Raw genomic sequence first — 23,512 nt, 5'->3', positions numbered from 1 at the left:
CTAGGGTTATGATGATATCATCTGCAAATAATCTATTTTTCTTTTTAATAGTTTATCTCTTATTTTTGTTTCATAATGTAGAATATGTAAGAATTTCCATATGTAGAAAAGATATTAAATATATATATTTAACATGTGCTAAATACCATATTTGTTTTATTTTAAGGCCACTAAGCATAAGGACTTGCTATTGATTTAATAACAGATTTGGGGGGCACTATATTAAATGTATACTTACACTGTAATTCATATTCCAGTATCAGAGATGTTAGGATGTAAAAAGCAGTGCATCTTAGAATTAGGAAAATAACAATGGTAATGGTAGCCCTCCTTTTTGTTTCTCATTTGAGTGGTAGTGTCTAACCGTTCCATTCAACATATGATATTGGCTGTTAATTTATGACAGATAGTCTTTATTATTAAAGTATCCTCGCACATCTTCCTGTTTGGAAGAGGTTTTGTGTTGGTTTAATCAGCTTAGGAGGGAAAGGTGATCATCAGGGTCACTTTCATGCAGAATCCCACCTCTGCCCACAATTCCTGCCTTCTTTGAACTTTCTTTGCTAAAGTAAGAATCTAGACTCTGGCATCAAAGATTGATATGCTAAGCAGAAGTTGACTGCCCAGCAGAGAACCAGCTGAGTGCAAAAGTTAGGCTCTGAGATCTAAGCCGTGAGGGTGGCAATGAGGGATGAGGTAGGTTTTTAAAGCTCACCGTCTCCATCCCATATTAGGAAATCAAAGTCTCCAAATGCTACTTATTGGCCAGTGTTACCTGGACTATGCATTGTCTAAGCAACAAGCAGGACAGGACGGTTGCAGGGGTTTTTGATAAGTTATCTCTCTATGTCTGTGAGTCAGGATAATAGTGCCCCAGTCATTGTTTTGGTAGAAGTCCAGTCCACTGGCTAGGCAGCCATGTTGGGATTCATCACTTTGTAGTTTTTAACTTTTTACTGTACTCCATATTGGGAAGTTCAGCCCTCTTCTGAGATACCCATTGTCCACTAGAACTCCAGACAGAAGTGCTGGAGAGGGCAGTGGGCCAGGTCAGGAAGACATAAGCCAGAGTTGAAGTACAACAGTGGAAAGAACAAAGTCTTTAGAGCAGTGACTCTTAACCTTCGTTCTGGGTACACAGATCTATCTGGGAGTCTGAAAGCTATGGACTGTCTCTTGAGGGAAATGTGCGTGTTGAGTTTTTCAGTAAATATTTTTGAGCACGCTGAAAGCAAAACACTAGTATAGCCCTAGCTTCTTGGAACTTGTAGTAAGAGAGAGAGATATTTACCAAAAAACCACATGAAGAAATGTAAAATTACAAGTGTAAATATGCTCCAAAAGAGACGAGGGGGTCTTGAAAGCATGTGATGGGAGGGGGTAGGTGTTAGAGCTCAAGCTCTTCCTCTAGAAGTGTTGACTACCCTGAGATCTGAAGGGCAAATCGTAGTATCGTGAAAAGGAGGAGAAATAATCCAGAGAGAGGGGCAAGTATGTGGCAGGAGGGAGCATGGCAATCTAGAGGGAGGGAAAGAAGGCTCAGGGAGGCTGGGGGACAGAGAGATAGGGCATGGTCCAACAGAAGGGAGAAGGATGGCAGGGCTAGGTCATGTAAGGCTTTGGAGCCATCGTGTAAAGATGTTTGCCTTTATCTTGAGCATTAGGAAGCCATCAAAGTATTTTTTTGTTAATAACGTAAATATTTGATGTGCATAAAAGATTCCTGCAGCATATATGTATCACTGAAATACAACAATGAAACGAATGCACGTGAACCTAACGCCTTCCCCTGAATGAGAACCTTATCTGTATTGCTGAAGCCTCCCTTGTCCCCTCTTGGATCCCATCTCCCTGTGTTCCCCCTCCCCCCTTAATTGCTAGTTTAGAATTTTCTTGAATTCCATGCATGACATGATCAGATTTTGGTTTTCAGAGATGACACAAGCTGTGTCGAGAAGACTGGATAGAAAAGAGGCCAAAGTACATGCGGGGAAACCAGTTTGGAGGTTGTAATCACAAAACACAATCTTACTAAAGGTTTGTCTGCATTTTATTTTATTGCCTTGGAAATTTATTTCTTTCACAGATGATTTATTTTCATCATTTAAAAAATATAAATTAATGGTATCTTCCTAGAAAAAAATAAAATCAGATAAACCTAAAAGCTCTAATTCTGTTGGACAGTAATGAGAAGGCTGTACTGTTTGGCTTAACTAAAAAATGTGGTGAGGCATGGTGGCTCACGCCTGTAATTCCAGCACTCAGGGAGGCCAAGGGAGGCAGATTGCTTGAGCCCAGGAGTTTGTGACCAGCCTGGGCAACATAGTGTGGCCCTATTTCTACGAAAAAAAATTTTTTTTAATTAGCCAAGCATGGTGGTATGTGCCTGTAGTCCCAGCTGCTTAAGAAGCTGAGGCAGGAGGATTGCTTGAGCCCAGGAGTTTGAGATTGCAGTGAGACATGACTGTACCACTGCACTCTGGCCTGGGTGACAGAGACCTTGTCTCTTAAAAAATAAATAAATAAATAAATAAATAAAGGACATCATGGCTGTGCATAAGTACATCTATGACAGCTAGTCTGTTTTGGCCTTTTCCCTTTGATGTACCCAAATGCAGAAACTCCTATCTTGCCTAGCAAAGCCTCTGGCAGCCCTGGACATGGAGCTCCCTGGTTTGTACTGCCCAGCAAAGATGCCATAGTAGTTTCCCATGGCTGTCTGCTGTAAAAAAATAACCACAAACTAGGTGGCTTAAAACAACAGAAATTTATTCTCTGACAGTGCTGGAGGCCAGAAATCTGAAATCAGTATCACTGGGCCATGTTGGCAGGGCTGTGGTCCCTCCAGAGGCTGTAGGGGAGAATGCATTCTTTGCCTCTCCCAACCTCTGGTGGGTGCTGGTATCGCTTGTCTTGCAGCTGCGGCTCTAGTCTTCAAGGCTAGCATCTTCAAATCATTCTCTACTCTTGTCTTCACATGGCCTTCTCCTCTGTGTGTGTAGATGGAAATTTTTTTGAACTTGCCAACACTAAAAGAAACACTTTTAAAGACCAGTGATCACTTGAAAATGGCTCTCTGTCAAATTCCAAGAAAACCACTTCACTGGAAGTCAGTTCTACAAAAGCCCCTCCATCCTACCCCTTTGCCTCCTCAGTTTCCTCGTCAATCTTCTGCTCTACAGCAGCAGGGAGACAGCAGAGCACATTTCCTCTAAATTCTATTAAGAAGACAGAATAAAAACTGGTCAGTTAAGACTAGGGAGATTTAAGAAAAAAGTAAATGCAATATATTGATTGTTTCGTAAATTGGTTATTCAAGGAATTGACCATTTGGCAAATTGACTTTCGGTAAATTGGCTGTTGGTGAAATCAGCCTATTTTCCTGAGAAACACTGCAGAACTCAGGGCAGTGGCTGCCTTGAGCCTGCCCAGGACAGGACTGTGATTGTCCTCTCCCGCTTTCTACAAGCCATGGAGATGGGGCATTGCTCTTGCATGAGGCTGGGACTGAGAGCAGCCCCCCACAGGCTGGATCTGGATCCTAGGGAAGAAGAAGATGGGAGATCTCCCCCTTTGGGTCCCGACTCAATAGAACCCAAATGTAGGCCAGTAGTTGAACCTCTGTGCTAGCCAGAGCCAGGCCAAAAGTCAGTCAGGTGCTGCATCCAAGAACAATCTGGCATCGGAGAAGCGGCTTAAGGGTGTCAGGATATAATGTATAAAACCACAAGTTGTATAGGGTCACCCAGTGGGGTAGTTATCAGACTGAATGTACATTTATTATACATACCTGCAAAAGATTGCACACAGGCCTGTTGTTATTATTATTAGTATTATTTTACATATGTAATATTATTACAAATGTTATATCTTTATTATATAATACTTAAGCCTGGCACATATAGATAGTTGATAAATACCACTTTTTTTCTTTGTTACTAGATAACTTACTGGAGTGGATAAAGGCACTTAATAGCTTTTGGAGACCTCTTTTTCTTCTGGGGGTATCTGAGGCATTTCTTTCTTTCTTTCTTTCTTTCTTTTTTTCTTTTTATTTTTTTGAGATGGAGTTTCGCTCTTGTTGCCCAGGGTAGAGTGCAATGGTGCGATCTCGGCTCACTGCAACCTCCGCCTCCCAGGTTCAAGCGATTCTCCTGCCTCAGCCTCCCTAGTAGCTGGGATTACAGGCATGTGCCACCACACCCAGCTAATTTTGTATTTTTAGTAAAGATGGAGTTTCTCTATGTTAGGCGGGTCTCGAACTCCCGACCTCAGGTGATCCACCCACCTCAGTGTCCCAAAGTGCTGGGATTACAGGCATGAGCCACCGCGCCCAGCTGCATTTCTTGCTTTCTTGTAACTTCAAAAGCCAGTTTTAGCTGGGAGCAGTGGTTAACGCCTGTAATCCCAGCATTTTCGGAGGCCGAGGCAGGTGGATCACCTGAGGTCAGGAGTTCGCGACCAGCCTGGCCAACATAGTGAGACCCCCACCTCTACTAAAAATACAAAAATTAGCCAGGCATGATGGCGCATGCCTGTAGTCCCAGCTACTTGGGAGGCTGAGGCAGGAGAATCACTTGTACCTGGGAGGTGGAGGTTGCAGTGAGCCGAGATCACACCACTGCACTCCAGCCTGGACAACAGAGTGAGATTCTGTCTCAAAAAAAAAAAAAAAAAAAAAGCCATTTCTGGTCATTAACATCAACAGAATATATGTCAGCATAAATACTGCCACAGAGCACTACTCAGCCAGTTGGGCAACTCACTCTTCTCTACCAAAAGCTTTACAGGTTATCAAAGCAAGTGGGTTTACTATGGGAGGCCACTGTGAATTTTGAAAATTAATGTTGAGGGACTGGCGCAGTGGCTCACACCTGTAATCCCAACATTTTGGGAGGCTGAGGCAGGCGGATCACGAAGTCAGGAGATTGAGACCATCCTGGCTAACACGGCGAAACGCCGTCTCTACTAAAAATACAAAAAATTAGCCAGGCATGGTGGCATGCGCCTGTAGTCCCAGCTACTTGGGAGGCTGAGACAGGAGAATCACTTGAATGTGGGAGGTGGAGGTTGCAGTGAGCTGAGATCGCACCACTGCACTCCAACCTGGGCAAAAGTGTGAGACTCTGTCTCGAAAAAAAAAAAAAAGAAAATTAATGTTGATTGTTAGGAGCTGTTTTAGTGGAATAAAAACTCAATGATAAAGAAAAGAATTGAGGAGAAACAACGATAACAAAAAAGGAGGGCAATAAATTTGTGCCTAGCAACTCTGAATTGCTTACTATGCATTTCCTAAGAGTTATTCTAAAATGATGCCCTGGCACTTAAAAATAACTGAGTAGGCTGGGTGCGGTGGCATACGCCTGTAATCCTAGCACTTTGGGAGGTCAAGACGGGTGGATCACGAGGTCAGGAGATCAAGACCATCCTGGCTAACACAGTGAAACCCCATCTCTTTTTTTTTTTTTTTTTTGAGATGGAGTCTCGCTCTGTCGCCCAGGCTGGAGTGCAGTGGCACAATCTCGGCTCACTGCAAGCTCCACCTCCCGGGTTCACGCCATTCTCCTGCCTCAGCCTCTCCGAGTAGGTGGGACTACAGGCGCCCGCCACCACGCCTGGCTAATTTTTTCTATTTTGTAGTAGAGACGGGGTTTCACCGTGGTCTCGAACTCCTGACCTCGTGATCCACCTGCCTCGGCCTCCCAAAGTGCTGGGATTACAAGCGTGAGCCACCGCGCCCGGCCAGTGAAACCCCATCTCTAATAAAAATACAAAAAAATAGCCGGGCGTGGTGGCAGGCGCCTGTAGTCCCAGCCACTCGGGAGGCTGAGGCAGGAGAATGGTGTGAACCCAGGAGGCGGAGCTTGCAGTGAGCCGAGATTGCACCACTGCACTCCAGCCTGGGTGACAGAGCGAGACTCCTTCTCAAAAAAAAAAAAAAAAAAACTAATTTATTACTTTCTTTGATAATATGTTGCAAGTTGTTTAGAATACATCCATAGGCAGTACATCTCTGTCCCAGTATCACTGTATGAGCAAATACTGAAGGAGTTTGCAGACATCTGCTTTACAGTAGACAGGGAGATAGATGTTCCAATTGGATATAGCCCATATGTGTAGTAAAGTCTGGTTATAGGAAATTACAGACTAAAGAAGACTGTTGTTGTAAACATGTATCCCTGCATGCAGTAAGGTTAAACAGAAGATCCACAACAAACCAAATTAACAATTACTAAGTCAGACTAACAGTTACTTATAGTTAAAAAGCAAGAATAGCAGGGATTGGAAAACAAAACCAACTCAGGGGCCCTGATAATAGCATGTTCTTTCCTATAGGTGGGTAAGTCTCACCCCCTGAATGCACCTATAGAGCTAGAGCTTGGCACTGCTATGTGGAAGCCAGACTTCTGAGAATACTGAGTTTCTGAGTACTTCATTTTTAGACAGTAACTCTTAATCATTTAGGTGGTTTTTAATAAGTAGCCCTAGGTGGTATAGATACATCTGGGGTCATTTCACAGGCCCCTGGGGAGGTGAGCCATTCTTTATAGGAAGAGCTCCTCCCTTGGGAGAGGACTGACCACCCATGTGTTGGCAGTGCCGTTACACACGGGGAAGTTACACACAGGGAAAACGCTCGAAGGGTAGGCACGGATGAATGATGAATTAACAATGGGTGATTTTTATTGTGTTTGCTTGTCTGTATTTTCTGAAATAAACCTATTACTTTTGGTTAATTTTTTTTAAAGACTTTCATCCAACTCGTCAAGTTCCTACAATAGAACAGTTAAAAAAAAAAAAAAAGACTTACATCATCACCTCACAACCATGGGGGAGTTAAAACAATTACTGAAGGGGAGGAGATGAAACGTTTATGAATAAGACTGCAGTTACTTGAGCTGCTAAGATTAAATGACAATAGGAGTTGTTGTTCTTTCAAGGCATAAACTGACTTCTGTTGAGGAAAGTTCACTGCTTCGCCACTGTGTCCTATGTTAAAAGGGGTGGGGGGAGCAGCGGTGCAGCTTCCCTCTCATAGTAGTTGTGATTAAAGCTTTTCTGGATCATTTCTGACGAAGGGTAAAGGCTTTCAGATTGTCTTGCCTGAAGACAAGAAAGCAGAGGTAAGATATAACTCCTGTTACTTAAACGGAGGAAAAAAAACATGGGGAAGTGGACTGGAATTGCAACAGCAAGAGTTTTTTGTGGTTCTTGTTTGTTTTTACCTTTTAAATTTGTGAAATACAGCATATATATGCAGAAACATGAATAAAACATAAATGTATAATTAAATCATTGGAAAGCAAACATATGTAGCCACTACCCAAGTCAAGAGCTAGAACATCACCAGTACCCAAAAGATTTCTTCCCAGTCAAAACTCCCACCTTTCTCCCTAGAAGTAATTAACCACAATTTTGTCTTTTTTTTTTTTTTTTTTTTTGAGACGGCGTCTTGCTCTGTCTCCAGGCTGGAGTGCAGCGCCACGATCTTGGCTCACTGCAACCTCCGACTCCCTGGTTCAAGCGTTTCTCCCACCTCAGCCTCCCCAGTAGCTGGGACTACAGGCACATGCCACCATGCCCAGCTAATTTTTTGTATTTTTAGTAGAGACGGGGTTTCACCATGTTGGCCAGGATGGTCTCGATCTCCTGACCTTGTGATCCGCCCACCTCGGCCTTCCAAAGTGCTAGGCTTACAGGCGTGAGCCACTGCGCCCAGCCTCATTTTGTCTTTTATGCAGAGCATACTATAGTTCGGTTTTGCCTGGCTTGGGACTTTCTGTAAGTGGGACCATATAGTATACATATGGCTTTTCCCACTCAGTATCATATTTAGATAATTAGCTACCTTGTTGCATGTGTAGATCTTTTATTTTTGTTGCTGTATCATATTCCATCATGGGCATATGCCACCATTTATCCATTTTACTTTTGATGGACATTTGGGTTGTTTCCAGTTTGGGGGCTATTACAGATATTACAAATAATGCAACCATGAACTTCTTGGGGTTTACCATTACCTCTCTAGATAATGGTAAACTGGTTTCCTGTAGTGACTAGGAGCTGCTCTGCATCCTTGCTGCCACCTGGTCTAATCAGATGGCTAATGCTGTCTGTCTGGTGAATGGACAGTAGCTCACTGTAGCTATACTGTGCATTTCTCTGATGTGATGGGGTTGAGAACCTTTTCATATGTTTGATATTTTTTATCTCCTGTGAAGTTGTCTTTCGATTGTTTTTGCCCATTGTTATACCTACTGAGTGGTCTGTTATTCTTTCAACTAACCAGCCGTCTGAAGGCGAATCTAAGGATATAAAACATGCCCCCTGCCCCGGAGGAGATGACTTGACAATTCTAGAGGCAGATATATGAACAAGAAGTACATGATAATTGTGATTACTGAGGCATCCATCTTCCCTACCAGACTAGCTAAAGGATGGTGCTCTTATTTGTGTCATATCCTGGGTGCTAAACACAGTATCTGCCACATAATTAGGTGCTTAGTAAAGTTTTGTTAAATGATCGAATGGGGGCGTTTTTAGCGCAATGTGCAAGTGCCCTGTTAGGGGTAGGTGCCCAGTTACTCGAGAAGCATGGAGTAAGAAACCACAAACAGCACCAGCTCCTCCCTCCCCTCCCCCTACCTGCTGTGGGGAAGGCCTCCCTTGTAGATTTGAAAGGTTGATTCACGGGAAGCAGTGGAAGAGGTGCATGCTAGGCCAACGAATAGAATGTGCAAAGGCCCAGAAGGAAGACAGAGCCCAGCCTGCAAGGGAATGTTAATTTGGAGTCACTAACACTGTGAAAGGGCATCAGCTGGAGATACTGCTATAAAGGGGACTGCCTTGTAATCTCAAAAGCGGGGCGGGGGGGGGGGGTAAAATTAAGATTAAACACAGGGAAAGAACATTCTCACAGGTGAGGATGGTGTTGAACCCTAGAATAATCGTTTCCCAGATACCTTGAACAAAAATCGAGCAGTTAGAGAAGCCTGACCGTGAAGCAAATTTGACTTTTGTCCCTCTAGATAACTGAAGTTATATTTTTGAAAGTAATGGTGTAATTTGAATGAGTGTAGAGAAGCGCTGAAGACTGAGCTTTCCGCCTTCAGACCTGGATTTGGCAGCAGCGTGGCCTTAGTCAAGCCTCGGTTTCTACACCTGCAAAGTGGGAATAATACCTACCTTGGAGAGCTGTTGTGAAGATTAAGGGAGATAATACATGTAAAGTACTTAACCATTGCCTGGTGGGGTAGTTTTTATGACCTAGATCCTAAATTTTTCACTGCTAATGTTGCTACTCTTGGTACTTTTTACTGGCTGGCATCTGCTTGCTTAAGTTTGTAACATAGTAGGAGCATTAACAAGGTCCCACGGTGGGGACCTTGGTCGTTTGAAGAGATCTGCCCTCCCGCCCATCCCCCCACCGCCCCACTTTGGAGACGCGGCCACCACCGCGCTGGCGCAGAGAGAGGGAGGACCGGGCCTCATGCTGTTTCTGGCCTGAGGTTTTGCGTGCCTTTGTTTTCCTTTTGCTCTATTCGTGTATTCCTGCCTAGGGCCTGTGCGGGGAATTAGGAGCTCAGTACTGAAACGGCGGTTTTCCTAAAGAGTACCGGACGGGCCGGGCGCGGTGGCTCACGCTTGTAATCCCAGCACTTTGGGAGGCCGAGGCGGGCGGATCACGAGGTCAGGAGATCGAGACCACGGTGAAACCCCGTCTCTACTAAAAATACAAAAAATTAGCCGGGCGCGGTGGCGGGCGCCTGTAGTCCCAGCTACTCGGAGAGGCTGAGGCAGGAGAATGGCGTGAACCCGGGAGGCGGAGCTTGCAGTGAGCCGAGATTGCGCCACTGCACTCTAGCCTGGGCGACAGAGCGAGACTCCGTCTCAAAAAAAAAAAAAAAAAAAAAAAAAAAAAAGAGTACCGGACGGGCGCGGGGGCTGACGCCTGTAATCCCAACACTTTGGGAGGCCGAGGTGGGCGGATCTCTTGAAGCCTGGAGTTCAAGACCACCCTGGCTAACGTGGTGAAACCCTGTTCTTACTAAAAATACAAAAAAAAAAAAAAAAAAAGCCAGGAGTGATGGCGCGCGCCTGTAATCCCAGCTACTCCGGAGGCTGAGGCAGGAGAATCGCTTGAACCCAGGAGGCAGAGGTTGCAGTGAGCCGAGATTGCGCCATTGCACTCCAGCCTGGGCAAAAAGAGCGAGACTCCGTCTCAAAAAAAAAAAAAAAGTACCTTCCGTAGTTCTCATGCAACGGAGGGGTTCGACCTGTAACCGGCCTGAAACCGAGCGCTGGCGCAAGATTTGCTCAAGCCCCTCCTCTTGGCCAAACTTTCCGGAGGGGAAGGCTTTCCGAGGAAACGAAAGCGAAATTGAACCGGAGCCATCTTGGGCCCAGCGCGCAGACCTGCGGAGTTTCCCGTGCAGACGCCCCGGGGCCACTTCCAGTGCGGAGCAGCGGGGGCGTGGGGGCGTCGAGGGGCTGGCGCGGCCCAGCGGTCGGGCCAGGGTCGTGCCGCCGGCGGGTCGGGTCGGGCAATGCCTCGCGGGCGCCATGAACCCGCGGCAGGTAAGCCGGGCCGGCCCTGGACCTTCGCCGCCGTCTGGGCTCGTTTTCAACCTCACAGGCTTTGTGTGGAGTGCGTAGCGTGTGCGTCTTGTGAGTGTTAGAGTGTGTGTGTGTGTGTGTGTGTGTGTGTGTGTGGTCTTGCCAAGCAGCATTGCTGGTTTAGGAATTTGTGCGTCTTGTGAGTGTGTGTGTGTGTGTGTGTCTGTGTGTGTGTGTCTGTGTGTGTGTGTGTTCGTTCTTGCCAAGCAGCATTGCTGGTTTAGGAATTTGTGAATTTGTATCCTGCTCATTAATTCTGCAGAATGGAGCAGTGCGTGAAGAGGGCTTGGGGGAAAATGCGCCCCCGTCTGGGTAGGAAGGCCTGAGCCCATGTCAAGGCAGACACCTCGTCTGCCTTTCTGCCAGGGCCCCTTGTGAACCCCCTACCCCCGCTTAAGCCCCACTTGAACAACGTTCGGACTTTGAGCAGGGCACACTATCCTCAGCGCACCTTATCCACCTCCTGAAGGCCTTCTGGGAGTTAAAAATGGCCCTAAGCTGTAGGAGAAAGCTTGTTAACCACTTTATAAATTGTAGCTAAAAACTGGAAAAACACAATGTCTTTCAGCAGGTTAATAGATAAACTGAAATACATCCACATAATGGGATACTGCTTAGTAGTGAAGAGGAAATACTGTTACAGGTAACAACACGGGTGACTCACAAGTGCTTTATGCTAAGCACGAGAAGCCAGACTCAAAAGACTGCATACTGTATGAGTCCATTTATATGACATTCTGGAAAAAAAAAAACACAGTTATAGGGATGGAAAGTGGATCCGTGGGTGCCAGGGACTGGGTATTGTGGAAGAAATTGATTGTTGAGTGGTATGAAAAAACTTTTTAGGGAAATAGAAATGTTCTATATCTTGATTGTGGTGGCGATTGTCGAAACTCATAGATTTATACACTTAAAAGGATAAATTTTACTGTATCTAAATTATATACCTCAATTTTGTTAAGATATATATATATATATATATATTTTTTTTTTTTTTTTTAAATCACTCCTTTGAAAGGATTAAGGACGCCTGACTTGAAGGAAAAGCATTTTCTGCACAGGTGTCAGTGTATTGCACTGTGGAACCTGTGTGGTAAAGGCAAAGGGGGTAGTGCTTATCTCTTGATCCTAAATATGTGAGACCAGATTAACGTGAAATCTGGGGGGCAATGAATGTTAAATGAGTTGTTATGTAATTTGCATAGAGGTGATGCTGAGAGATTTAGAAAGGATCACTGGGTTGCTTGCTCACTTTCTTGCTCTTCTATTCAGTAGCTTTCCAAATGGCTGTACTCAACGGTGGCTTGGTTTTTAGGGGATTTAAGGGGGGCAAAAAGAAAAATTAATAATCTCCTCCTCTCCCTCTAACCCTACTGCCCTAAGATATCCTGTAGCAAACTTACATCTCCTTTCTTTTCTCTGTGTTCATTCCATTGTGCATACACATACACATTCATGGATTTTCTCTTTTTGTTTAGGGAAAAAAAAATTATAATGTACATATTATTCTACAACTTTTTGTTGTTTTATTTAACATTATATAATTCCTAAATTATCCCCAGGTGAATACAAATAGATATGACACACTTTTAAAAAAATAACTGGCCAGGCATGGTAGCTCATGCCTGTAATCCCAGCACTTTGGGAGGCCGAGGAGGGCGGATCAGGAGATGGAGACCATCCTGGCCAGCATGGTGAAACCCCATCTCTACTAAAAACACAAAAATTAGCTGGGTGTGGTGGCGTGCGCCTGTAATCCCAGCTACTCTGGAGGCTGAGGCAGGAGAATCACTTGAACCCGGGAGGCAGAGATTGCAGTGAGCTGAGATCACACTGCACTCCAGCCTGATTGCAGTGAGCCGAGATCATGCCACTGCACTCCAGCTTGGCAACAGAGCGAGACTCCGTCTCAAAAAAAATAAATAAATAAAAAATAAAAATAACCGTGTGAGTACTATTCCATAGAATGAATGTATCATAATTTAATTCTTCTATAGACAGACATTAAAATATTTTCTAGATTTGGGCCAAGAGTAGCAGTTTAAAAAACATTTAGCTTTTAACTGACTTTAGCCACTTTGAAACACAATTTTTTTTCCCAAGGTCACTCAAAGAGCTAATAGGAGAACCCCTAAGTCCCATAATTCAGCTCCGGGAGCCAGCACTCTGTACACACATTTGCCTCTGTCCCTAGCAATATGGTGGGCGTGAGGGTGCAGCAAGAGGAACAAGAAAGAAATGATTGCTTGCATAGCGGTGTCTTGTTCATGCAGTCATTCATTCAACAAATGTTTGTTGAGAATCAACTTAGTGCCAAGTGCTAGGGAGGTTGAGATGATTGAAGCATAGTCCTTGACCCCCAAGAGCTCACCATGGAATCAACTGAAGCCCCTCATCAATACTGTGTTGGGAATATTGAGAGTTGAGTATAACTTATAGGACACCTAATGTTAATTACCTTTCAGACACTGCAATCTGTGTGTGCCATAAAAAAAAAAATCCAGTAGCTCTGATACAAAGTAAAGTAAATGGTTTAACAGGTGCTGAGTGGGAGAAGCTCAAGGAGAGGAAACCCCAAGGGCTGAAGAAGGTGGGAGTCAGGAGTCTCCTGAAGCAAGTGGCATTTAAGGAGCTCTATAAGGGAAGGGTCAGAGTTGTGATAGGTGGCTGTGGAGGGAGATGTGCCACCTGGATTGGCATGTAGAGGGATAGAAAGATTAGAGGCCTTTGCAGTGGCCCAGTAAGAGGTAATGAGGGGCTGGAACTGGAAGAAAACACATTTAAGAGACAGTACAGAGGTGGCAGACAAGGCAGGACTTGGCAACTACCTGATTAGCTCCAGGAGATGAGGCCAGGAGGCAGGCAGCAAAGATGACTCAGGTTTCTAGCTTTAATAGGCTAGGAGGAGAGTGATGCCATTAGCAATAAGAACTACAGGAGAAGGAGCCGAGTTTGAGGGAACTATTAATTTGGTTCAGAATATGTGCTGTTTGAGTTATGGCAGGATACTGAAGTGGACAGACTGTCGTCATAGTTGGAAATTCAGATCTTAAGCTCCCACACAAGGTAGTGGCTGGACATAGATTTGAGTGCTCTTGCTTCAGAGGACTAGTTTAGGTTGGGGCAGTGATTAAAGCAACCTAGGAAATAACTTATTAAAGAAGAAGAGGTCCTTAAAACCTTGGAGACTGTTTATATAAAGGGTGGATCCGTTAATACAGTAGCTATTAAAAAATTATAAGGGGTGGGAAAAAGGGGCAAAGAAGAAAAAAGAGGTGAAAGACCTTTGGTGCTGTGTCACCAAACCCTGGGAGGAGAATTTTTTAAAAGAAGAGTGCTCAATCCACAGTGAACTAAGGCATGTTTGTTAAACACAATTGACCACCACACAGTGAAGACCCAACTGAGGTTCAAGAGAAGGAATTTTTATGGACCCTGTTAGCACAAGTCAGGGTCCTTCTCCAGTACCGTTGGGAAGCTTTGGAGAAGAAAAGGGGGACAGTGGGCCTTGGGTGGAGAAGGGAACTGACCATGAGATCCAGGTGGGGTGAGGAGGTGTGTGAAGTCAGAGTGGAGAAGAATCAGGGTGGCTGACTGGCAGCTTCACCGGGGTCATGCGAGGAGCAGGTTCCACCGGAGTAATGAGTGAAGTTGTAGAAACACAGGGAAGTCACCATCAGAAAAGAGCAGGAGTCAAGAAACTATGGCCCACAAATACAAACTACCTGTTTTTATAAATAAAGCTTCATGGTAAATGAATTGTAAATAAAGTTTTGCATATTGTGTGAGGCTGTTTTTGCGCTACAGTGGCAGAGCTATCTGGCCCTTTATGGAAAAAGTTTGTCAGCCACTGGAAAGGAGTTGCAGGATTTGAGGTCTTGGTGTGATGGCCTAGGTTAGAGTCATAGTGAGATTGAAGGAGTAGCTAGACAAGCCAGTTGTGTGGCAGAAAGGTAGGGATGGAGATCACTGGGTTAAGTATCCTTGTAGCCAGGACACCATGAGAGTGATTGACAAGAATGCTGAAATCCCCTAAGTGTGTCAGGATGTGGAAGAGTAGAAGGCTAGAGTTATGGAAGAAAGGGTCCCAACTCTACCTGTGCAGCCGTCAGGAGAGTCTGAGGAGGGGGTGGTGAGTGTGAGCAAATGTTGCCAGAATCCCTCCTCCCAGTCTACAAGCCCCAGGGAAAGGAAGCAAGGTGTTTACTGATACCCCCAGGCTTATAAGTACTTCCTGGCTCCATCACCCTCCAGTGAACAGCCCTGGGGAGAAGACAGTACTGGTTTGCAGGTGGGTGGGTGGGGAAAGGGGTCACAGGTGCTCGGTGTTTGGTAAATGTGCATATGAGAACATGGGGTTGCTTGTGCCTTGTCGGTCAGGGTTCAGAAGAATGTGTGGTGGAAGCAGCTATGGGGAGGTAGCTAGGGAAGGTAGGACTGGTCTGAGGTGGTGAGGAGCAGATGCTGCCAGCTCCACACATCCAGGAGAGCCTGGGTGGTTTGGGCAAAAGTCTCTGGCATCCCTTCTGAGCCTGGGTACCACACTGAAGAGTGAGGACAGTGTGCCATTTTTATCAGGAAACCCTCCAGCTCCCTGAAAACCAAATTCTGATCCTCCTGGGATGGCAGTGAAGAGCCACAGAGATGACTCTGAGGTCCCGTGGCCTTTTCCCACCTGGAGATTGTTTTTGTTACTGCGCTGTTACAGCCTTGGAGGACTGGGGTTCAGCTTCATCCAATCACATTTCTTCTTTTGTCATAGTCATCTAAACGATAGATCTTAGAGACAGGTGGGCAGGGGGTGCACTGGCTGTGCACTGGTGAGCCTGACTCAAGGAGAGGTCATCTCGTCCCCTGCCTAGTCCCATCTCCCTTGGTTATTGTTATTTCATGTGATTGTTCTGGTTATTTCAGGTTATTCTGTTTTTGTTTTCAAAACAAAATAACATTTATTTGTGTTCTGATTTTAAAGGGGTAATTGTTTTGGTAACTAGAAAATTTCCTTCTCAACTCCCTTAAATTCTGTCAAAGGGAAAAGTAAGTTAGGTTGCTGGAGAGGCTGTGCTGAGGCCTCAGAACAGCTGTACTCCTGGAAGTTCTGCGTGCTTTGCCTCCTGCCCCCCTCTCTCTGTGTTCCTGTTGGCAGGCCCCTAGGCAGGATTTAGGAGGTAGGCAAGTCACCCTAGACAAGTCATAAGCCCATGGCTCAATTGCCTTCTCAGCCCATCAAGGGCTGTTCCACAGGCAGCAAAGGGAGGGGCCTCCACAAGTTCACCACTGCAGCCCTAATTCATTTTCTTTTCCACTGTCTTATTCTGCAGGGGTATTCCCTCAACGGATACTACCCCCATCCATTTCAAGGCTATGAGCACAGAAAGTTCAGATACCAGCAGCCTGGGCCAGGATCTTCCCCCAATAGTTTCCTGCTTAAGCAAATAGAGTTTCTCAAGGGGCAGCTCCCAGAAGCGCCGGTGATTGTAAAGCAGACACCGTCACTGCCACCTTCCCTCCCAGGACTCCAGCCAAGGTTTCCAGTACTACTTGCCTCCAGTACCAGAGGCAGGCAAGTGGACATCAGGGGTGTCCCCAGGAGCGTGCATCTTGGAAGTCAGGGGCTCCAGAGAGGGTTCCAGCCTCCTTCACCACGTGGCAGGAGTCTGCCACAGAGGGGTGTTGATTGCCTTTCCTCACATTTCCAGGAACTGAGTATCAACCAAGATCAGGAACAAAGGATCTTAAAGTTCCTGGAAGAGCTTGGGGAAGGGAAGGCCACCACAGCACATGATCTGTCTGGGAAACTTGGGGCTCCGAAGAAAGAAATCAATCGAGTTTTATACTCCCTGGCAAAGAAGGGCAAGCTACAGAAAGAGGCAGGAACACCCCCTTTGTGGAAAATCACGGTCTCCACTCAGGCTTGGAACCAGCACAGCGGAGTGGTAAGACCAGACGGTCATAGCCAAGGATCCCCAAACTCAGACCCAGGTTTGGAACCTGAAGACAGCAACTCCACATCTGCCTTGGAAGATCCTCTTGAGTTTTTTGACATGGCTGAGATCAAGGAGAAAATCTGCGACTATCTCTTCAATGTGTCTGACTCGTCTGCCCTGAATTTGGCTAAAAATATTGGCCTCACCAAGGCCCGAGATATAAATGCCGTGCTAATTGACATGGAAAGGCAGGGGGATGTCTATAGACAAGGGACAACCCCTCCCATATGGCATTTGACAGACAAGAAGCGAGAGAGGATGCAAATCAAGAGAAATACGAACAGTGTTCCTGAAACCACTCCAGCTGCAATCCCTGAGACCAAAAGAAACGCAGAGTTCCTCACCTGTAATATACCCACATCAAATGCCTCAAATAACATGGTAACCACAGAAAAAGTGGAGAATGGGCAGGAACCTGTCATAAAGTTAGAAAACAGGCAAGAGGCCAGACCAGAACCAGTAAGACTGAAACCACCTGTTCATAACAATGGCCCCTCAAAAGCAGGGTATGTTGACTTTGAAAATGGCCAGTGGGCCACAGATGACATCCCAGATGACTTGAATAGTATCCGTGCAGCACCAGGTGAGTTTCGAGCCATCATGGAGATGCCCTCCTTCTACAGTCATGGCTTGCCACGGTGTTCACCCTACAAGAAACTGACAGAGTGCCAGCTGAAGAACCCCATCAGCGGGCTGTTAGAATATGCCCAGTTCGCTAGTCAAACCTGTGAGTTCAACATGATAGAGCAGAGTGGACCACCCCATGAACCTCGGTAAGAAACCACCCAGGAACTGTACCTAGGGTTGGGGTCAGGTGCTCTTGCTCCTGATGCAGTCTTGGCTGATTTGTGAGCAGTGCTGTTTGGTGGTGCCTATCTTTTCCTCCTTCCCTTCTGCCTTTTAGCTAAATCCCCCTTGATTGGCCCTTTCTCCAGATGTTGAGCAGGGAATATAGACCTTGGACCAGCTAGAATCTTGGCTGAACAAGGGGGAGGTTGACTCTGTTGGCTGTAATGAAGCTTCTTTAGAAATGATTGGTTTTGGCCGTACGCGGTGGCTCATGCCTGTAATCCCAGCACTTTTTGAGGCCGAGGCAGGCGTATCACAAGGTCAGGAGTTTGAGACCAGCCTGGCCAACATAGTGAAAAACCCTGTCTCTACTAAAAATACAAAAATTAGCTGGGCGTGGTGGCGTGCGCCTGTAGTCCCAGCTACTCAGGAGGCTGAGACAGGAGAATCACTTGAACCCAGGAGGCAGAGGTTGCAGTGAGCTGAGATTGCACCACTGCACTCCAGCCTGGGCCACAGAGCGAGACTCCATCTCAAAAAAAAAAGAAGAAATGATCGGTCTTGGGGGCCGGGGTGGTGGCTTACGACTGTAATCCCAGCACTTTGGGAGGCTGAGGCAGGCAGATAAGGTCAGGAGTTCGAGACCAGCCTGGCCAACATGGTGAAACCCCATCGCTACTAAAAATACAAAAATTAGCCGGGGGTGGTGGTGCTTGCCTGTAATCCCAGCTACTTGGGAGGCTGAGGCAGGAGAATCACTTGAGCCCAGGAGGTGGGGGTTGTAGTGAGCCGAGATGGCACCACTGCACTCCAGCCTGGGCGACAGAGTGAGACTCCATCTCGGAAAAAAAGAAAAAAGAAAAACATGATTGATCTCCATGCATCAATGTCATGCCTGCCTCCTAAGGCCAGAGGTAATGAAGACTTAATTCCCTTCTGTAGGCCTTCCCCTCCTCCCTAAGCTGTTTCTGAGAGAGGTGCAGGAGCAGGTGGGTTGGGGCAGACTGCATACACAGAGTAGGGGTGGGTTGTGCTGCTAAGCAGCAGCAGGTCCACAATCCCCCCTCTGCATAGCTCCTGGGGGGAAAGGATGGAGGAGCGCGTGCACGGCTGCCTGCCTGCCTATTGAAGGTGGTGGTTCTAATTTTATACACCTCCTCTGCACAGATGGGTAGGCTAGCACTTGCTGCCACTCCTGAGCTGTGAAGTCAGCGATTACCTCACTCAGATAGCTGGTCAGGCCCTGCACTGTAGGTCCTAATAGGCCACTGGACAGATTGAGGAAAACAGGAGCTGCTGAAGGGCGTAACAGAGAGCAAAACCACTGAAGTTGAGTGGCTGCAGCTGCAGCCAAGGAAAGAGCCAGTAGGATGGGGGAGAATTCCAGTGACCTTTATGTTTTCCTAGCCTGGTTTCTAGGGGTGTAGATTCCTGGCTAGGGCCCTTATTCCTTGTCTTGACTGTCTTCATGACACCAATTTGGCATTTTAGGAGAGCTGTTAAGAAAAGGGGTTGTGTCTGTCCAAAAGCTGGCAAGGCCAGAGCTGGATTGTTTGGGGTAGAGACTGGATGGCCGTCATTCTCTTTCGCCTCCATCCCTCCTCCTCAGAGTTGGAGGAAAGCAGTGGATTTTGTGGTTAATCATTCTTTGGACTCACACTATAAGAAACATTGGTGCCATGTTCAAATATATCAGAAGACCTAGGAAATAAGAAATTTGACCTACTTTTCTAAATGAGATCCCAGACTGAGCAAAGAACTCACCACATTTGAAAGCTTGAACAAAGCGGAGCCTAGGCTAAGTCCGGAGGCCTAGAACAAATGCTTTTTTATTTTCTACATAACAAGGGGAAATTCCTTGTTATGTAGAAAATAGCTTGAGACAAATGTCGCTATAGAATGACTCATAACAAACTAGAGTGATATAGGTCTAGGGACAAAAGCAGGCCACTGATAAGTGGCAGATGCCTGATCCCCCTAGGTAGTGGGGAGTGTGAGACTGGGTTATAAGAAGCCTTCACTATCTTTTAGGACCCTCCGTTGAAGAGGCCAGTCTACCACAATTGCTTTAGAATGAAGGTCTTTTGGTTGCTCACAAGACTATAATGGGGATTTTTGGCTCATCATTTTTGTGTGTGTGGGTTTTATCTTAATTCATTGTTAAGAGATAGTGGGTTTCCCCTGAGCTAGTTTCCTATCATCTGTGCCTATGTTTGCTTCACTGAGCTATGGGGAAAGAGTCACTGGCTGCTTTGTTTACAAAAAGAAAGGACAGGCTGAGCCTTAAGGAGTAGGAAGGAGTTCCTTGGCCTACCCTTCATCTCCTCCACAAGTGAAAAGCTCTTTAGCATAGCAGAAAATTCCAGGTTGAAGGTCTCTTTGGAGAAGGCAGAAGGAATGACCTAGACTCCTGTTCACACATCTAATCACTTTCCGTCAAGATTTAAATTCCAGGTTATCATCAATGGCCGAGAGTTTCCCCCAGCTGAAGCTGGAAGCAAGAAAGTGGCCAAGCAGGATGCAGCTATGAAAGCCATGACAATTCTGCTAGAGGAAGCCAAAGCCAAGGACAGTGGAAAATCAGAAGAATCATCCCACTATTCCACAGAGAAAGAATCAGAGAAGGTAGGTGTCCTCCTGCCATCTGGGAGGATATCAGTTCCCTGTCAGTGTCTGGATTGTAACCGACTCCCTTGAAGCAATCCCAGCCTAAACAACTGACACCGTCTCAGAGTCAGCTTCCCACTCTTCCCTCTACCCTATCTCATACCCAGCTCCTCTCTCTGCTCCTGTCCCAACATAATTGGATTTACAGAATTTCGGACTTGAAAGAGACCTGAAAGGTTATTGAGGCCAATCTCCTCTCTTGGAAGATGCGGAATGAGAGCTCCAGCAGCCCCTTTAACTTTGGGAAGCCAACCCCTTGACAGTTAGTTGTTGGGAAGGAAGTCCCCCATCCCCATCCCCTCTTCTGTGATGGACTGACCAGTGTTTTCTTAGTTTTGTTTTCTTCTTGTCTCTCATTTTCTCTAGACTGCAGAGTCCCAGATCCCCACCCCTTCAGCCACATCCTTCTTTTCTGGGAAGAGCCCTGTCACCACATTGCTCGAGTGTATGCACAAATTGGGGAACTCCTGCGAATTCCGTCTCTTGTCCAAAGAAGGCCCTGCCCATGAGCCCAAGTATGTCCCACGTGTCCTCTGTCCAGCTGAGGTTTTCTCAGAAAGAAAAAGAGACACATTTTCTTCCTTGCTTCCTCAGGGATGGCAGATTGACCAATTTATCCTGTTTCAAATTGGGGAAAGGAGGGCTCTGAGGGCCTGGTTGCTGCTTGTGAGGCAGACAATTAGGGATTAGGAATTCAAAGGGAATTCCTGGCCCACCCTCTATCTCCTCTATAAGCACTAGAGCGGTTCACGGCTTGGAGGTCACTCACTGTTGGTGGGACAGAAAGGTACAGGACCTGAGAAGCTCTCTGCCTGTGGGTCTGTAGACTCACGTGTTCAAGAGAAGTGTTCCTGGAAGAGGTGAAACTAGGTTGATGCTTAAATGTTGAAAGGGGTCAGCCAGGCTAAGAGACACTGGCTGTTCAAGGCAGAAGTGACTGCATGAGATGTGACTGCACAGAGGTGATGTGTTCAAGGAAATTACCAGTAGTGGAGGATGGCAGCCTGGCAGAGGCTAGGTCAGGCTCCTCAGTCAAAACCATTTTAATCCTTCTACTTGCTTCGTCTCCTGTCAGGTTCCAATACTGTGTTGCAGTGGGAGCCCAAACTTTCCCCAGTGTGAGTGCCCCCAGCAAGAAAGTGGCAAAGCAGATGGCCGCAGAGGAAGCCATGAAAGCCCTGCATGGGGAGGCGACGAACTCCATGGCTTCTGATAACCAGGTAGGGCATTTTCCTACTCAAAAGATACAGGTCGTTTTTAGCAACTGAGTGGTTTAAGATTGCTAGTGACTCCCTCAACATTTCCTGAAGTGTTTACGGCTCCTCTGTTTGATGGATTCTCCTTTAGCCCGAAGGTATGATCTCAGAGTCACTTGATAACTTGGAATCCATGATGCCCAACAAGGTCAGGAAGATTGGCGAGCTTGTGAGATACCTGAACACCAACCCTGTGGGTGGCCTTTTGGAGTATGCCCGCTCCCATGGCTTTGCTGCTGAATTCAAGTTGGTCGACCAGTCTGGACCTCCTCACGAGCCCAAGTGAGTGTCCTAGTCCTGGCTAATGCATATGTCACCAGTTGGGGATGGTCTGTAACCCAGGGAAAACAAGGGTGTGCTTTAGCTGTGTAGGACAGAAGGGACGAGTTGAGGGAAACAAGTCCAGCCCTGTCTCCACTTCCTCTTAGAAGACAATAGACCTGCCAAGAGTGAATGCAGTCACTCTTCCAGTAAGCATGATCCTTTTTAATTTTTTGACTAGTTTTAATTTTTAAAGAAATGTATAGGTACATTAAAAAATCATTCAGGCCAGACGTGGTGGCTCACGCCTGTAATCCCAGCACTTTGGGAAGTTGAGGCAGGTAGATTACCTGAGGTCAGGAGTTCAAGAGCAGCCTGACCATATGGTGAAACCCTGTCTCTACTAAAAATACAAAAATTAGCTGGGCATGGTGGCGGGTGCCTGTAATCCCAGCTACTCGGGAGGCTGAGACAGGAGAATAGCTTGAACCTGGGAGGCGGAGGTTGCAGTGAGCTGAAATCGCGCCACTGCACTCCAGCCTGAGCAACAGAGCAAGACTGCATCTTGAAAAAATCATTCAAGCTGATGGAAAAAGTCATTTCAATGAAAAGTCTCATTTCCATCTCAGACTTCTAGTTTCCCTCCCCAGACCCATATACTACTATAGCCCTGCATTAGCAACGGGGATGCGGTCTGAGAAACATGGTTTTGTTGTTGTGAGAACATCAGTGTATTTACATAAACCTAGATGGTATGAGCTTCTACACACGTACAGGCTGTATGGTATGGCCGGTTGCTCCTAGGCTACAAACCTGTACAGCATGTAACTGTAGTGAATACTGTGGGCAGCTGCAACACACTGGTAAGTATTGGTGTCTATCTAAACAGCGAAAAGATACAGTAAAAAGACAGCATAAAGGATAAAAAAATATTACACCTGTATAGGGCGCCTGCCATGAATGGAGCTTGCAGGACTAGAGGTTGCTGTGGATGAGTCAGTGAGTGAGTGGAGAGTGAATATGAGGGCCTAGGATATGACTGTACACTAGTGTAGGCTTTGTAAACACTGTTCACTTAGGCTAACTACATTTATTTAAAATATTTTTCTTTAATAAATTAACCTTAGCTTACTGTAACTTTTTTACTTTTTACTTTATTTTTTACTTCATTATTAACTTTCTTATTTTTTGTTTCTTTTGTAATAATATTTAGCTTAAAACACAAACATGTTGTACAGCTATCCAAAAATATTTCCTTTGTTTATATCCTTAATTCTATAGCCTTTTTTCTGTTTTTGAATTTTTTTTTTTTTTTTTTTAACTTTTAAACTTTTTTGTTGAAAGCTAAGATGAAAATACATTAGCTGTTAGCCTAGGCCTACACAGGGTTGGGATCCTCAGTATCACTGTCTTCCACCTCCACGTCTTGTCCCACTATAAGGTGTTCAGGGGCAATAACATGCATGGGGGCCGTCACCTCCTATGGTAACAGTGCTTTCTGGAATACCTGCCTGGGGCTTTTTTTAGTTACTTATTTTTCTAGAAGTAGAAGGAGTATATACTCTGAAATAATGATAAAAATATAGTAAACACATAAGGAGCGTGCAGCCTAGATCCCTCGCATGCACAGTTCACAGTCGAGTTCACACTCCTATGAGAATCTCATGCTGCTGCTGATCCGACAGGAGGCGGAGCTCGGACCAGAATGCTTGCTTGCTCGCCACTCACCTCTTGCTGTGTGCCCAGGTTCCTAACAGGTTACAGACCCCTGCGCTTGGTGATAAGAATTTTTCAGCTCCATCATAATCTTACGGGACTCCTGTCATGTGTGATTTGTCATTGAACAAAACACTGTTATGCAGTACATGAGTATACCAGTTTCTTGAGTCCTTCTAGAAATTGCTGTGCATAATAGCACATTTTCCCTTTTGTCTT

General features: G+C 45.8%; 1 protein-coding gene across 10 annotated transcripts in view; it reads left to right on the top strand.

Moving 5' to 3' along the window:
- ADAR (adenosine deaminase RNA specific) overlaps positions 1–23,512 on the top strand; it is a 47,192-nt gene that overhangs the window by 10,083 nt on the left and 13,597 nt on the right. For 4 of the 10 annotated variants that reach the window (XM_063624809.1, XM_063624807.1, XM_063624804.1 and 1 more), the window contains exons 2-6: positions 15,939–17,377; positions 19,835–20,018; positions 20,427–20,575; positions 21,136–21,280; positions 21,408–21,598. In XM_063624809.1, coding sequence (XP_063480879.1) covers positions 15,939–17,377; positions 19,835–20,018; positions 20,427–20,575; positions 21,136–21,280; positions 21,408–21,598 — 2,108 coding nt within the window. Of the gene's footprint in view, positions 1–9,961; positions 10,579–15,938; positions 17,378–19,834; positions 20,019–20,426; positions 20,576–21,135; positions 21,281–21,407; positions 21,599–23,512 lie in introns of those variants that run through there. The other 6 variants (XM_063624803.1, XM_063624801.1, XM_063624808.1 and 3 more) reach the window with 4 other exon arrangements.

This window comes from Symphalangus syndactylus, chromosome 12 (assembly GCF_028878055.3).
Source record: "Symphalangus syndactylus isolate Jambi chromosome 12, NHGRI_mSymSyn1-v2.1_pri, whole genome shotgun sequence".
Classification (NCBI taxonomy): Eukaryota; Metazoa; Chordata; class Mammalia; order Primates; family Hylobatidae; genus Symphalangus; species Symphalangus syndactylus.
Note: the sequence above shows the minus strand (reverse complement) of the source record. Positions and strands in the feature narration are given on the sequence as shown.